Below are 17,186 nucleotides of genomic sequence, written 5' to 3' on the forward strand. Positions count from 1 at the left end.
AGCGCTTCAGCCGCCTTTTAAGCTTGAACACGTGGCTCCTACGCACTTGTGGCCACCTTGACTTTGCTTTTATTGACAATTTTAACCTATTCTGGAATCGCCCGTCTTTTTACCAGCCGGATGGTGTTCATCCGAACTCTCTTGGTAGCAAGATTTTAGCCGCTAACATCCACCATGTCGTAACCAATTCCACTCCCAGCTGACTCTGGTTTACCAATCATATTTCTTCTTCTACTCATAAACGCTGCAATGACAATGTCACTACCATCACTTACAGGCCAATACCAGCTGCTCACGGTACCACCACCCTCACTAGCTCCCCCTGCAGGCCCTCATTATCATTACCACTATCGGACAACTTTCCCATTGAAACCATCACCGGCAGACGCTTCCCTTGCACACACAAACAACGTGGTTTTAACAGTGGTAATCTAGTATATGTTAATACTGCTCATTCGTACCACCATGAGCGCATGTCCAGCACAATAATTAATCTGGCCGTGCTGAACGTGCGCTCCCTTTTAAACAAAACTTTTATCATAAACGACCTGATTTTAGACAATAATTTACATGGTATACTTTTGTCTGAGACATGGCTTGGTACAGATGCTCCAGTTGCTCACAACGAGGCTTGCCCACCGAATTTTAACTTTTTATTTTCTACAAGGGATGGCAAAAGAGGAGGCGGGACTGCATCAATTTTTATTAATACTCTTTTATCAAAGGAGATCATTTTTAGCAGCTATTTATCGTTTGAACACCATGCCTTTGTTTTTAGCAGTCCCCCTATTCTCTGCATTACCGTCTATAGACCTCCCCATCATTCCACTTCTTTTATTACAGAATTTTCAGAATTCTTATCCATTTTATATTCCAGTTATAACAGGATATTAATAACTGGCGATTTTAATGTACACATGGACAACATCTCGGACCCACTATCCAGAGATTTTTCAAACCTTTTAAACTGCTTGGATTTTAAACAGCACGTCTTGCAGCCAACTCACAACAGAGGACACACCCTGGATTTGGTTATAACCTATGGCTTGTCTGCTGGTGTGTCCTCTGTTGTTGACTTGGCAGTGTCAGACCACTACTGTGTCTATTTTAACATCGCCAGTTTTAACCATCTAGCAGTCCCGGTCAGAACAGTGAAGAAACGCTACCTATCTTCTGAGGTGGCTGCAAATTTTATCGAGATCTTAAAAAGCACTCCTGCTGACATTTTACCTGCACCCTGTGATCTTATTGTTGACAATTTTAACCTACATCTTAAATCATCATTAGATTCAGTAGCTCCACTTTTAATTAAAACAACAAAAACAAAGACTGTACCCCCGTGGAGAAACAATGCTATCAAAATATCAAAGAGAAAATGCAGGAGTGCAGAGAGGAGGTGGAGAAAAAGTAAACTTACAGTACACTATGAAATTTTATGTGAACAACTGAAATCCTACAATAAAACAGTAAAACTGGCAAGATCTTCCTATTTCTCAAACCTCATTACAGTCAATAAAAACAACCCCAGGGTTCTCTTCTCCACCTTTGAACTTTTAACTAGTTCTGATTTTAATAAGTCCCCACAGAGACCAACAGATGCTCTCTGTGAGGACTTTGCAGACCACTTCAGAAGTAAAATCGATGACATAAGATCCAGTCTTTTAGCCCGTCAAAACACAAGTTTTGATAAACCCGGACAATCATATTTACATGAGGAAACACTGGAAAATTTTGCCCTGGTTGATGCACGGACACTTGTTCGAGTTTTCTCCCAGGTAAACCCAACAACCTGCCTTTTGGATCCAATTCCCACATTTCTTTTTAAGACATTTTATGGATTTTTTGAAGAACAAATTTTAAATATAGTCAATTGCGCTCTTCAGACAGGCGTCTTCCCCGCTGCCTTTAAAACGGCGCTGGTGAAGCCCCTTCTGAAGAAGAGCGGTTCTGACCCGAGCGTTTTTAATAATTACAGACCCGTATCCAACTTACCGTTTTTAAGTAAGATTTTAGAAAAACTGGTTTTCATCCAGTTGAATCATTTTTTAAATACAAATAATATTTGGGAGAAATATCAATCTGGTTTTAGGATGAACCACAGTACGGAGACTGCTCTTTTAAGGATTTTAAATGATATTAGGTGCACTGCAGACGTGAGAAAACTCACAGTCTTGGTGCTACTGGATCTAAGCGCTGCTTTTGATACAGTAGATCACCAAATTTTATTAAATAGACTTAAAAATCTAGTGGGCATCTCTGGTACTGTTTTTGACTGGTTTTATTCCTATCTCACAGACCGATATTTCTTTGTAAGTATGGATACTTGTTCCTCTAAAACTCATGAAATTAAATGTGGGGTTCCTCAAGGTTCGATTTTAGGCCCCCTACTTTTTAATCTTTATATGCTTCCCCTCGGGGATGTCATCAGGGGACACGGCATCAGCTTTCACAGCTATGCTGATGACACACAGCTGTATATTGCCGTGTCTCCTGATGACACAGGACCCATTGATACCCTTTTAAATTGCATTTTAGATATCAAGTCATGGATGGCAGATAATTTCCTACAGCTCAATCAGGACAAGACTGAGGTTTTAGTTATCGGTCCCGAAGGTCAGAGAGAGAAGCTTTTACCAAAACTACACATTTTTAATCCCTCACATTGTGTGAAGAACCTTGGCGTCATTTTTGACTCTGAGCTCAGTTTTATTCCTCATATTAAAAATGTAACCAAGATTGGTTTTTATCACCTTAAGAATATCGCCAGAGTCCGCCCGTTTCTCTCTCAGGCTAACACGGAAGTGCTGATGCATGCCTTTATTTCCTGTCGTTTAGATTACTGTAATGCCCTGCTCTCTGGCCTCCCGAAAAAGAGCATTTCACCACTGCAACTACTGCAGAATTCAGCCGCTCGGGTGCTGACGAGAACCAGAGGGCGGGAGCACATTACGCCAGTTTTGAAATTGCTGCATTGGCTCCCTGTGTGTTTCAGGATCGATTTTAAAGTACTTTTATTAGTTTATAAATGTGTTAATGGTCTTGGGCCATCTTATTTATCTGATTTGCTTTTATCATACCAGCCCTCGCGGATCCTGAGGTCCTCTGGCGCCGGCCTTTTATTTATTCCAAGGGTGAGGACCAAGGCGAGGCTGCATTCAGCCGTTTTGGTCCTCACCTTTGGAATAGCCTGCCAGAGGACGTCAGGTCTGCAGAGACTGTTGATATTTTTAAGAGGAAGCTCAAGACACACCTTTTTAGTTTGGCTTTCAACAACTTTTAAATAATTTATCTTTTCTTTTGATTGAAGATAATTCTATGTTTTAAAGCACTTTGAGTTGCATTTTTATGTATGAAAAGTGCTATATAAATAAAATGTGATTGATTGATTGATTGAATTTCGCAGTACCCCCAAAACCACACGTACATGCGCTGTAAGAAAAACATATCTTAACAGATGCCTGGGCTTATGTGTCTGTTTGCACTGTTGCTCGAGCTTTAGCAAAAGCCGGCATCGTTTCTGAAGAGCCGCACCGCAACGGGACTCACTCTGACAATGACGAGAGGGAAGCTGGCATGTTTGATGGATTGATCAAAAAATAACAACAGTACATTGTTAAGTACTTCAATAAAAAAACAAAGTCAGTTTTGCCCGCTGCCTTTTTAAAAACATACACTAGCATGCATGCTAGCGTATGTTTTAGCGTGCATGCATGCTAACGTGGGTTAGGCTTCGCGCCTAATATTACAGTGTGCCATATGTATGTGTTAAATACAGAAATAACACCTGTAACTGAGACTGCATCTTTAAATATATGGAGCCTTATGGTTGCGAAAATACGGTAGCTAATATGTTGTGTTTTTGTAAGGGAAAGGGCCCTTCCACAAATCTGATAAGGCAGCGCTTTTTCTGGCAGCTTTTGTTTTTCATGCTGCTTGAGTCCAGGCATGGCCTACGCCGAATGGAAAGGTGAGTAAAATAATTATTTATTTGTACTCTGTATTTATTTATAATCTAATTCCAGTGTGGTAGTATAATCAAGTGGGGCTTCAGGTACAGCTGCCATCATTGTGTTTTGCCGTTGCACCAGAGTCGTGTGTGAAAAAAAAAAAAAAGTATGTTAACGCATTGCAGTGGCTATTAGGCATTGGCTACTAGTTCACTAGCCGAAACAGTATAGCTATTTAAAGCGGAAGTCAAGCCAAACATATTTTTTTCAAGAATATGTTCTATGCAGGCCCATTAGTTGAAACAAGGCATTCTGATAAATGTTCCGTTTGTAGAATATGAGTTAATCCATCTGTTTGTAGCCATCTTTGGGGGCGGCCATTTTGTCACGTCTGTCGACTGAAAATTATATCACAGTTGCTTAGGGCTCCGGTAACGACCAATCACAGCTCACCTGTTTTCTGAAGTTGAGCCATGATTGGCTGTTACCTGATGTTTTGGTTGACATTGTCTATTAGCCTCTGGCTAATAGCTAACTAACAGTGATGACTATATTTCAATATACAATGGAGTGTTCCAGTCGTGTTACTGTGAGTTACACGCAAACAAATGTATGTTTTTGGTGTTAGATAAAAAGGACAATGCTGCTTGTTATTTTATCCCGCGTTGTGTGTGTGTTTATGTGTGAGGGAACTGGGAGACACGTGAGTGTTTAAACAACAGGTTCAATATCGTGTTGTGTGTGCCATTTTCTACCACAAAATGGTGGTGAGGCTGTGATTGCAGAGATCTGGCAGAGGTGGGCATTTTACAAAATTTTGCTGGTCTATCATTCGTCATCCGTCCGGATATCCGTCCGTCATTAATCAGCCTGTCATTTTCCATGACGAACTGAATTGTAATCGTCAGTTAAGTCCGTCAGTAGTTCGTTGGCTCATCAGTCGGATCCCCCAAAAACGTCAGAAAAACAAGCGTCCGCCAGTGACGGACTAACGAAGCGGAAAAGGACAAACCACAAAACAGATTACAGTACCTCATAATATCCATCAATGAAGACTGTGACCATCTGTGGGTTAACACCATGAGCTGAAAGAAGCGACCTGAGCATCCTGAAAACAGATGGTGAATATTTGCATTAAAATTGGCAAAAATGAAGCTAATTGTCTGTAACTATAACTGTTTTATTACAAAATGTAACTTTACCAAATAACTAAACATTCTGAATTACGTTGACCAAGTTTTTTGCCCATTTTAAAATGTGAGCTCTTACCGATAGAGATAGTTAGGTCGGTTCCCTGCAATGACGGCTACAGGAACATTGTAGACGCTATTATTGGGCAGCTAGAAGGAAGAAAAGGGAAGTACTGGTAAGTAACTGTCTGAGTTTGACTTGTCTATAACAAGAAGATGTAGGATTTGTATTTTAAAATAGACAAATAGTCTTCAAAGATTAATGGAACTGTCTACTCCAAACAAACTGGCCTGTCTCTAACTTGTGGCCATACAGCAATGTGTCAGTCATCCTTTGATCGTACTCTCCAAAGACCCAAATGAAAACACAGGGCTAACATTTTTGGTGAGCATATACGAATCACATTTACTTAGCTGGGTTGGGCAACACCGAGGACTAATTTTAGAATTTTCAGAAAAAACTGCACTACCAAATACTGCCTACAAATATTATTGTAGTCTATATATAGAGATTGCTTTTTTTGTTTTTGTTTTTAATTTCAGATTTTTTTTCTCCCTAATTTTCATTGTGTATAACCAATTGAGTTTATCTTAGCAATTCTGTAAAAAAGTAACTAATGACAGTGATGTCATGTTGAACTCTATTTCGATTAATAATTACTGTAAAACCCCTCCATGAGTCATCACCTTAACGTGATGGAGGGGTGTGAATGTCCCACTGATCCTAGGAGCTAAGTTGTCTGGGGCTTTATGCCCCTGGTACGGTCACCCGTGGCAAACAGGTCCTAGGTGAGGGACCAGACCAAGCATGGCTCAAAAGACCTCTATGTTGAGCAAAAATAATGGACACCGTTTTCCCTTGCCGGACGCGGGTTACTGGAGCCTCCTTCCGGGCTCAACCTGAAAGGACAACATGGGTCCCCCTTCCCATGGGCTCAGCACCTGTGCGAGGGGCCAAAGTGGTCGGGTGCATAGAGAGCTGGGCGGTAGCCAAAGGTAGGGAGCTTGGCGGTCCGATCCCCGGTTACACAAGCTGGATCTAGAGACATGGAATGTCACCTATCTGGCAGGGAAAGAGCCTGAGCTGGTGTGTGAGGAAGAGAAGTTCCAACTAGATATCGTTAGACTCGCCTCCACACACAGGTTGAGCTCTGGTACTAGTCCTCCCAAGAGTCCTAACCGTTAGACTCTTTTCCACTCTGGGGTTGTTGTTTGTGCTTGGGTACCAAACAGAAGTTCAGAGTGTAGCCACCCTTTGTGGAGTCCTTGGAAGGAGTGCTGGAGAGTGCTTCTTCTGGGGACTCCATTGTTTTGCCGGGTGACTTCAATGCTCACATGGGCAATGACAGTGAGACCTGGAGGTACGTGATTGGGAGGCCCCTCTGATCAGAACCCAAGCGGTGGTCTGCTAATGGATTTAATTGCTCGTCACAGATTGTCCAGAATGAACACCATGTTCAAACATAAGGGTGTCCAACTATCCAAATGTGCACTTGGCACCACGACACCCTCGGCCGCTGGTCGATCGACTTGGTGGTTGTGTCATGGGATTTGCGGCCGGATGTTTTGGACACTTGGGTGAAGAGAGTGGTGGAGCTGTCAGCTGATCACCACCTGGTCAAGTGTTGGCTCCGATGGAGGGGAAAGCTGACGGTCCGACCTGACAGACCCAAACATATTGTGAAGGTTTGCTGGGAATGTCTGGCAGAATCCCCTGTCAGAAAGAGTTTCAACTCCCACCTCTGGCAGAACTTCGCCCACGGAGGTGGAGGACATTGAGTCTGAGTGGACCATGTTCTGAGCCTCCATTGTTGAGGCGGCCAACCAGAGCTCTGGGCTAACGGTGGTCGGTAACTGTCGTGGCGGAGTGCCCCGAACCTGTTGGTGGACACCAGCGGTGGGGACTGCCATCAAGCTGAAGGAGGAGTCCTATCAGGTCTTTTTGGCCTGTGGCACTCCGGAGGCAATTGATGGGTACCAGATGGCCAAGCGGAATGCAGCCTTGGTAGTCACCAAGGTAAAAACTTGGATGTGGGAGGAGTTCGACGAGGCCATGGAGAATAATTTCCAGACAGCTTCGAAGAAATTCTGGTCCGGAGCGGTTCGCAGCCTAGTGTGAAGTGGTTGGGATGAAAATCACCACCTCCAAATCTGAGACCATGGTCCTGAGTCAGAAAAGGGTGGAGTGCCCTCTCCAAGTTGGGGATTAGATCCTGCCCCAAGTGGAGGAGATAAGGTGAGAAGCTTGATCACCGGGAAGGGGTTCAGGGTCGAGCCGCTGCTCCTCCACAATGAGAGGAGCCAGATGAGGTGGCACGGACATCAGAATATCACCTGGACGCCTCCCTGGTGAGGTGTGTGCCACTATGGAGTAAGATCGCTGTCAAAAAGGCATATCCATGATTTAAAGATTCGTATCCGTAATAGTAATAATTTGTGAGTACAAATCAAAATTGTGAGGGTTTGACTTCTTTTCTCGTGAGTACGAATAAAAACTGTGAGTGCCATTGTTTTGTGAATACAACTCTCGCTTCTAAGACTACGAATCTTCACTACGCACAAATTGCCAACTGAGGACGAATCACTTTTGTGATGACGAATCTGCACAACATGCAAATTAGGATGACGTCACGCAGAACACAGGCAGGTCCGAAGGGGAGCTAATCGAACCGCAATTCCTCTCCCCGTGCATGCGTAAAGAAGAAAATAAAGATGGCGAACGCGAGCGATCACGGCGCTTCCAGTGGCTCAGGAGACGCATCTTCACAGCAGGTAAAGTCAGCAACGTGTATATCCAATTTATTCATATGTATTTCATAACGTCATTTTGTCACAAATAATAGCTTTGGACTCAGGCTTACGGCGATAGATTGCAATCTAATGATGCGTTTCACTGTTAGCATTAGTACTTGGCTAATGTAGCTCTATTTTCAACGTATCTGTCACCATACTGTAGTTTAGTCACTTGTAACCACAATTCAGCACGTTAACAAAAAATGTATGTATTGTACGGATGCTGTTAATAGCTCTTGCTAAATTGGGCGCTCAATTTTATTAATTTAAGTAGTCTCACAGAACTCCAAAAAACAAGGACATTATAGTGTGTTAATGTAAAAGAAAAAAACTTAACCAAAATGTCAAATAATTTGTTTCTACTTTATAGGCATGTCACTGAGTCCGATTGTCTTTAAGCTATCTTTAATAGAAATGTAGTGACACGAAAGAGTAGTGAAGTTTTATAAATATTTTATAAAATTGTATTGTGTATTCTAACAAATGATTGATTGTATATGAACAAAAAGAGCAAATCATTATATATCAGTACGCATTAACCAAGTATTTAATGGATTTTGAGTTACACTCCCCAAAATTCCCAGTTTACAATGCTGTACTGCTAAAATATTATTTACTGTCAGGATATCTATTTTGAAGGTTTCCTGCACAAGCCAACAAAGTTGTGCACATTTTAATTGAAAATATTAGTTTCAATGCAATTTTTTTTTTCTTTTATAGTAGCTTCCCTTGCACACACAAACAACGTGGTTTTAGCAGTGGTAATCTAGTATATGTTAATACTGCTCATTCGTACCACCATGAGCGCACGTCCAGCACAATAATTAATCTGGCCGTGCTGAACGTTCGCTCCCTTTTAAACAAAACTTTTATCATAAACTACCTGATTTTAGACAATAATTTACATGGTATACTTTTGTCTGAGACATGGCTTGGTACAGATGCTCCAGTTGCTCTCAACGAGGCTTGCCCACCGAATTTTAACTTTTTATTTTCTACAAGGGATGGCAAAAGAGGAGGCGGGACTGCATCAATTTTTATTAATACTCTTTTATCAAAGGAGATCATTTTTAGCAGCTATTTATCGTTTGAACACCATGCCTTTGTTTTTAGCAGTCCCCCTATTCTCTGCATTACCGTCTATAGACCTCCCCATCATTCCACTTCTTTTATTACAGAATTTTCAGAATTCTTATCCATTTTATATTCCAGTTATAACAGGATATTAATAACTGGCGATTTTAATATACACATGGACAACATCTCGGACCCACTATCCAGAGATTTTTCAAACCTTTTAAACTGCTTGGATTTTAAACAGCACGTCTTGCAGCCAACTCACAACAGAGGACACACCCTGGATTTGGTTATAACCTATGGCTTGTCTGCTGGTGTGTCCTCTGTTGTTGACTTGGCAGTGTCAGACCACTACTGTGTCTATTTTAACATCGCCAGTTTTAACCATCTAGCAGTCCCGGTCAGAACAGTGAAGAAACGCTACCTATCTTCTGAGGTGGCTGCAAATTTTATCGAGATCTTAAAAAGCACTCCTGCTGACATTTTACCTGCACCCTGTGATCTTATTGTTGACAATTTTAACCTACATCTTAAATCATCATTAGATTCAGTAGCTCCACTTTTAATTAAAACAACAAAAACAAAGACTGTACCCCCGTGGAGAAACAATGCTATCAAAATATCAAAGAGAAAATGCAGGAGTGCAGAGAGGAGGTGGAGAAAAAGTAAACTTACAGTACACTATGAAATTTTATGCGAACAACTGAAATCCTACAATAAAACAGTAAAACTGGAGAGATCTTCCTATTTCTCAAACCTCATTACAGTCAATAAAAACAACCCCAGGGTTCTCTTCTCCACCTTTGAACTTTTAACTAGTTCTGATTTTAATAAGTCCCCACAGAGACCAACAGATGCTCTCTGTGAGGACTTTGCAGACCGCTTCAGAAGTAAAATCGATGACATAAGATCCAGTCTTTTAGCCCGTCAAAACACAAGTTTTGATAAACCCGGACAATCATATTTACATGAGGAAACACTGGAAAATTTTGCCCTGGTTGATGCAAGGACACTTGTTCGAGTTCTCTCCCAGGTAAACCCAACAACCTGCCTTTTGGATCCAATTCCCACATTTCTTTTTAAGACATTTTATGGATTTTTTGAAGAACAAATTTTAAATATAGTCAATTGCTCTCTTCAGACAGGCGTCTTCCCCGCTGTCTTTAAAACGGCGGTGGTGAAGCCCCTTCTGAAGAAGAGCGGTTCTGACCCGAGCGTTTTTAATAATTACAGACCCGTATCCAACTTACCGTTTTTAAGTAAGATTTTAGAAAAACTGGTTTTCATCCAGTTGAATCATTTTTTAAATACAAATAATATTTTGGAGAAATATCAATCTGGTTTTAGGATGAACCACAGTACGGAGACTGCTCTTTTAAGGATTTTAAATGATATTAGGTGCACTGCAGACGTGAGAAAACTCACAATCTTGGTGCTACTGGATCTAAGCGCTGCTTTTGATACAGTAGATCACCAAATTTTATTAAATAGACTTAAAAATCTAGTGGGCACCTCTGGTACTGTTTTTGACTGGTTTTATTCCTATCTCACAGACCGATATTTCTTTGTAAGTATGGATACTTGTTCCTCTAAAACTCATGAAATTAAATGTGGGGTTCCTCAAGGTTCGATTTTAGGCCCCCTACTTTTTAATCTTTATATGCTTCCCCTCGGGGATGTCATCAGGGGACACGGCATCAGCTTTCACAGCTATGCTGATGACACGCAGCTGTATATTGCCGTGTCTCCTGATGACACAGGACCCATTGATACCCTTTTAAATTGCATTTTAGATATCAAGTCATGGATGGCAGATAATTTCCTACAGCTCAATCAGGACAAGACTGAGGTTTTAGTTATCGGTCCCGAAGGTCAGAGAGAGAAGCTTTTACCAAAACTACACATTTTTAATCCCTCACATTGTGTGAAGAACCTTGGCGTCATTTTTGACTCTGAGCTCAGTTTTATTCCTCATATTAAAAATGTAACCAAGATTGGTTTTTATCACCTTAAGAATATCGCCAGAGTCCGCCCGTTTCTCTCTCAGGCTAACACGGAAGTGCTGATGCATGCCTTTATTTCCTGTCGTTTAGATTACTGTAATGCCCTGCTCTCTGGCCTCCCGAAAAAGAGCATTTCACCACTGCAACTACTGCAGAATTCAGCCGCTCGGGTGCTGACGAGAACCAGAGGGCGGGAGCACATTACGCCAGTTTTGAAATTGCTGCATTGGCTCCCTGTGTGTTTCAGGATCGATTTTAAAGTACTTTTATTAGTTTATAAATGTGTTAATGGTCTTGGGCCATCTTATTTATCTGATTTGCTTTTATCATACCAGCCCTCGCGGATCCTGAGGTCCTCTGGCGCCGGCCTTTTATTTATTCCAAGGGTGAGGACCAAAATGCATGGCGAGGCTGCATTCAGCCGTTTTGGTCCTCACCTTTGGAATAGCCTGCCAGAGGATGTCAGGTCTGCAGAGACTGTTGATATTTTTAAGAGGAAGCTCAAGACACACCTTTTTAGTTTGGCTTTCAACAACTTTTAAATAATTTATCTTTTCTTTTGATTGAAGATAATTCTATGTTTTGCTTTGAATGTTTTAAAGCACTTTGAGTTGCATTTTTATGTATGAAAAGTGCTATATAAATAAAATGTGATTGATTGATTGATTGATAGTAGCAACAAGATGGCTCATGGCATGCCTGAAGAACAGTAGCAGTATTGATTCGATCAAAAAAACGAGGGTAACACTAATTCATTTTCTTTTCAACATACAGCATATCGTCATCTCTGTCCTGTGAAAAACACTTTTGTCCAATTTTTGAATTTTCATGTTAATGCGATGTCTGTAGCGGAAACACTATTCACGTAAAAATAATAGAATTGAAAAAAATGGAGATAAGTGTTTTTCTCATGGTAGCGACGATATGCAGCTAACAATATACATTTTTAATTCAGAGCCACATTTATCAATGTTATCATTTAGTTGAATAATTTATTTTGATTACATATCGAAGTTACCATCATCTCAAACAGTATACTTTGCCTGATAAATATTTTTATATAATTATATTTTCAGAAATGTCGCCAGTCATGTCCAAGATGATCCATTGGTGACGGTCGCATATTCTACAAGTATATTATTTGTAGGTAGGCATAACATTTATTATTCAGTATCATTGGACGCAATGAACAGGGAATACCCTTTGTGTGTGAAATTGTATTTGTGTACATCAGTTTCAATCAGTTGAAATCTGATTTCTGACCCCACACATGAAGAATTTACACATTGTTTGAAACATTTTCTAGGGATGTAACGATTCATCTAAAATCAATTTAAACTGCATAAAATATGCATTGATTTAAAAAATAAATAAATAAAAGGGAATAGAATCGATTCCCAACACCATGTTAACAATAGCCGCTCTCAAATTATTTGGCACAATTTTTTCTCTCAAAAATGCCTCATCTCCCGCTGGAGAAAAAATGATTGGTGCCAAGGAAGGGTGAAATATGTTTACAAAACTGGTGTTTTCCTTTTGTATTTATAGGTAGTTTCATAGTATTAGTGCAACTCAGCATTGTGTATTGTTTTTTAGTTCCATTTTAAAATGCACTAAACATTCAGCAATAAAATATTTACGGCCACAATTCAATTTCAATTACTGGTACTCCACTCAAAACAAGTCAGGAATGCTGGTACAACCTGCACAGTTTAGTACAAGTTGAATGTACTATTATCTTGTCTTTATTCTTTTGTACGATACCTTAAAGAACATATGTCAAAGTCAAGGCCCGCGGGCCACATCCGGCCCGCAAGAAGGTTTTCTACGGCCCCTGGGATGATATTGCTTTATTATTAGATCCGGCCCGCAGCAAGCCGGTGTGGGTAGCAGAAGTGATCGGGTCCTTTGCGCCTGTACCGATGATGTCACGCTTTAAAATATATTGTAGCGTCTTCCAAGAACACAGACGTAGTTTAATTATCACGTTCTTATTAGTCCAACCGTCTATTGTGGGCCACAGCCGACGCCAATACAGTACGACAACCGTTCAGTCAAAAAAGAGAAACCGCTCTCCTGTTCGTCCTCCGCTACTCTCGCTCGCATGCCTTCCCATCCAGCAAACCGCACAATGCATTTATCAACCTCGGAAACAACATAACTTGGCAAGACACAAATTCGACTAGAACACAGATAACCCAATTCGTTACACTATTTCTGTAATATATTTCATTGCAGAATCGGATTGTGGTGAAAACCTATTTGGAGTAAAACACACTTTATTAAGAAATACTTCATGTTAAAAATCTCACATTGTTTTATTTTTAGTAATTTTTGGCATTTGATCAATTCATTGAGTTTCTATGTAGTGCTGAAATGTCGCACACTGTGAGCAGGCATTGAACGCTCCGCAAGCGCTAATTGTTGATAGCGAGAGACGTGGTTCCTTTTCTTTTTTCATCTTTCGACAAAGCTAGCTAGTAGTTTGATCGTGCCAGCAAACTCAGTAGTTGCAGATTTCCCGTGTTTTACCACGTTTGTTTTGTGTAAATGTTAAAAGGTGAGTTTAATCATTTAAGATCGTGTCAGGTAACTGCTGTACATAATAGCCTGGATATGTTCTCGTGAGTGATGTCACGTTGATAAACACTAGTTAGTTATTTCGGCTATTATGCTAACTATTCTAGTGATGAACCGTGTGAATGTGTATTGTATGTATTGTTTGGCTGTTTAATTGCTTAATACAGTGAATTGTAATGTTTAGGCATATTGTTAACTAATGGATATGCATTGGTTGATGTTGCTAGGTTATTCTTTGTCTGTGTTGTTGCAGACCACAATAAATAGATGTGTCAATTGGAATACAGGCCTGTGTTTTCTGACAGGAGCACCCACAATCATACCTTGCCACTCTAAAATAGAGTCAGCTGGAGACATCATACCAATCATATGATCCTCTCCATTTTACTTCACATTATGTACAGTACACACAATTTTGCAGTCTGAGTCAACCAGAAAATTGTTTCCAGTTTAGCATGAGAAACGCAAACGGAAGTGACGTACGAGCTGCCTCGCAAAAGTAGCAGTAATGTACTTTATTTAATTTTTTCATTGAGTAACTCCGAAGATAAAAACACAATAGCCAGGGGGGTGACAAATATAGAGGCAAAGAAATATATTACAGAAATATGAAGCGTGACATCATCAGCAGGCGCGAAGGACCCAATCCAATCTGGACATTTTTAAAAATTTCAATGACCATTCCATTAGTCCGGCCCTCGGCTTGTCGCAATTTTTTTTATTTGGCCCCTCCATCCATGTGACTTTGACACGCCTGCCTTAAAGAGATCTAGCTGTAAGCTACTGATAGTCATATAAGAGCAGCAGCTTGCTGGTGCGATCATGCCGCAATTTACATATGATCCGATTAGTCAACCAATCGCAACTCCTGTTGGTGAATAGTCGACTGGCAAAATAAACGTTTGTGACAGCCCTATTTGACACTTGAATCTGGGCTTGAGTAAATCGTTACATCCAGGACATTTACAGTGGATCTATTAAAATAATTTCCATAGAAAACGTTAAGGGGTATGCTGAACAGGTAGAGGTTCTGATGATACTGCAGTGGACTTCGGGGCTGGTTTACAAAGTGCTGCAGCCTGGCTGGTTTGCTCAGAATGAAGAAACTACAAAAGAAAAAGAGATCATTGTTAATAGGATTCAGATGGTTTTGTATCATACAAGCACTTGTCAAAATAAAATTGAGTAAATTCAACTGTTTTTTTTTTTTTCAGTGTACTGACAAACTATAATTTTATGCATATAAAACACACAGTGACATTTCACATATTTTGCTAGGAATACACAATCACAAGTTTGCTCCATGAGGCAGATTCATAATTTGCTATTATTATGCATACTAGATGTTATATAGAGACTCAACTGTTCTACAACTACCGGTAGGTACCAATAAAGTCTGCTGGTGGTTTGGATATGCCAGAGTTACCGAGGAGACGTAGAGTGAACTCCCAGTCAGCCCTGTTTTAATGTTAAGTCACCTACATTAAAGCAAACTCCGATGACGCTGACGTGTGTGCATATATTTATTAATATCCAAAGATATTACACTACCAACTCATAAAAAATACACACAACACACACTATCTACAAACACGGTGTACTGTACTTATGAAAATGTAATATTTGTACCAAAATACATGTAAGGACGACAACAATACTCAGTAAGATGTTAAAGCGGATAAACCTCACTTGTGTCACTACATATCAGTTTAAACTAATTCACAGAATAACAAAATAGCCCTTTGTGATATGTCTTCACTATGTCTTCACATTACTTGTTTTTTTTTTTTAGTTCTGTGAGAATACTTAATTCATCAATAAAAACGGAGCAACCAAATTAGCAAGAGGTATTAACAGTATCCATATAATACATTTTTGTTGACGTGATAAATTGTGGGTACATAGACACGTTGAAAAACAGAACTACATTAGTACATTACTACTAATATTAACAGTGAAACGCATCATTAGATTGCAATTATCGCCGTAAGCCTGAGTCCAAAGCTATTATTTGAGACAGAACGACGTTATGAAATACATATGAATACATTGGATATACACGTTGCTGACTTTACCTGCTGTGAAGATGCGTCTCCTGAGCCGCTGGAAGCGCCGTGATCGCTCGCGTTCGCCATCTTTCTTTTCTTCTCTTTTCACGTTGGGAGAGGAATCACGTATCAATTAGCTCCCCTTCGGACCTGCCTGTGTTCTACATGACGTCATCCTAATTTGCATGTTGTGCAGATTCGTCTTCAAAAAAGTGATTCGTTCTAAACTGGCAATTCGTGCGTAATGAAGATTCGTAGTCATAGAAGCGAGAGTTGTATTCACAAAACAATGGCACTCACAGTTTTTATTCGTACTCACAAGAAGAGAAGTCAAACCCTCAGAATTTTGATTCGTACTCTCAAAAAAAGAAGTCAAACCCTCAAAATTTTGATTTGTACTCAAATTATTACTGTTACGGATATGAATCTTTAATCACGGATACACCTTTTCCTATTACGGATACGAATCTTTAAATCACGGATATGCCTTTTTGACAGCGATCTTACTCCATATGCCACTGGGAGGAGGACCAAGGACAAGCTGAAGAGACTAAGTTTCCCAGCTGGCTTGGGAACATCTTGGGATCCCCCCGGAGGAGCTGGACGATGTGGCTGGGGAGAGGGAAGTCTGGGCTTCCCTGCTTAACCCATTGACGCCGAGGGCGCATAACTGGGTTTCTTCCACTAGAGCCGAGAGCTCTCTTGCGTCTTTCTACCCTTAAAGCCAATACAGCATATACGTCATTTTCTATTTATTATTTAATTCTCGGTCTCTTAACCAATGAAACGCATCAGAATATACACGTGACGGTGTCGGAAGCCGAAGAGAATGTTCCGCAAATTTTTCGAGTTATAATTGCGGAGGTTGCGGGAGCCTTGCCTCACACAGCTCACACCCATCTCACCCTCCACTTTGCTTCGCGGCGACTTCAACCTCCACATCGACGACACCAACTGCAACCATGCCTCTGAGTTCCTGGACCTTCTGGATTGCCTCAACTTCACTCAACATGTCAACTTCCCCACCCACAACCATGGCCATACTCTGGACTTGGTCTGCTCTACCGGTCTCACCATTCAAAATCTCTCCAGCACCAACCTCAACATTTCTGACCACCTGGCTATCACTATGGACCTCCACCACACCTTCTCCCCTCCCCAAGGAAAAACGCACTATATAATTCAGAAACCTTAAATCCATCTCCCCACTTGACTTGACTACCTCCATCCTTACTGTCGGATGGCGTGCGCCACGTCAGGTGAAATGATGGTACAAATAAGACGTTATGGGCTAAGCCCTAAGAAGGTGTTATGGGCTATGCCCTAGGAAGGAAAGGAATTACAATTGGTTTAGAACTGCAATTTCAAATTTGGACACCAGGGATCGCCAGAGCAGACCAGGCCTTAAGCAGAATATACTTTAGATACCAGGTCAAGTTCAATGCAGCACTTATGGATAAGAATGTAATATTGATGTTATCAAAATTACAAAGATAATGACAAACTGATGGAAAGCATGTTATGATACAAATGCCTTTGACTGAGATT

At 40.7% G+C, this 17,186-nt stretch overlaps 1 protein-coding gene across 8 annotated transcripts in view; it reads right to left on the reverse strand.

Annotated features, from left to right (window-relative positions):
- The window catches only part of pomgnt1 (protein O-linked mannose N-acetylglucosaminyltransferase 1 (beta 1,2-)), an 82,101-nt gene that overhangs the window by 38,353 nt on the left and 26,562 nt on the right, over nt 1-17,186 (reverse strand). For all 8 annotated transcript variants that reach the window (XR_015088993.1, XR_015088994.1, XR_015088995.1 and 5 more), the window contains 2 exons: nt 5,217-5,287; nt 4,980-5,055 (listed from right to left, as the gene is read on the reverse strand). Coding sequence is in view for 4 of the 8 variants with exons in the window: in XM_086047507.1 (XP_085903633.1) it covers nt 4,980-5,055; nt 5,217-5,287 (147 nt within the window). In the remaining 4 variants the exon portion in view is untranslated. The remainder of the gene's footprint in view (nt 1-4,979; nt 5,056-5,216; nt 5,288-17,186) is intronic.

Source organism: Filicampus tigris, chromosome 12 (genome assembly GCF_054856515.1).
Source record: "Filicampus tigris isolate MCC_2025a chromosome 12, RoL_Ftig_1.0, whole genome shotgun sequence".
NCBI lineage: Eukaryota > Metazoa > Chordata > Actinopteri > Syngnathiformes > Syngnathidae > Filicampus > Filicampus tigris.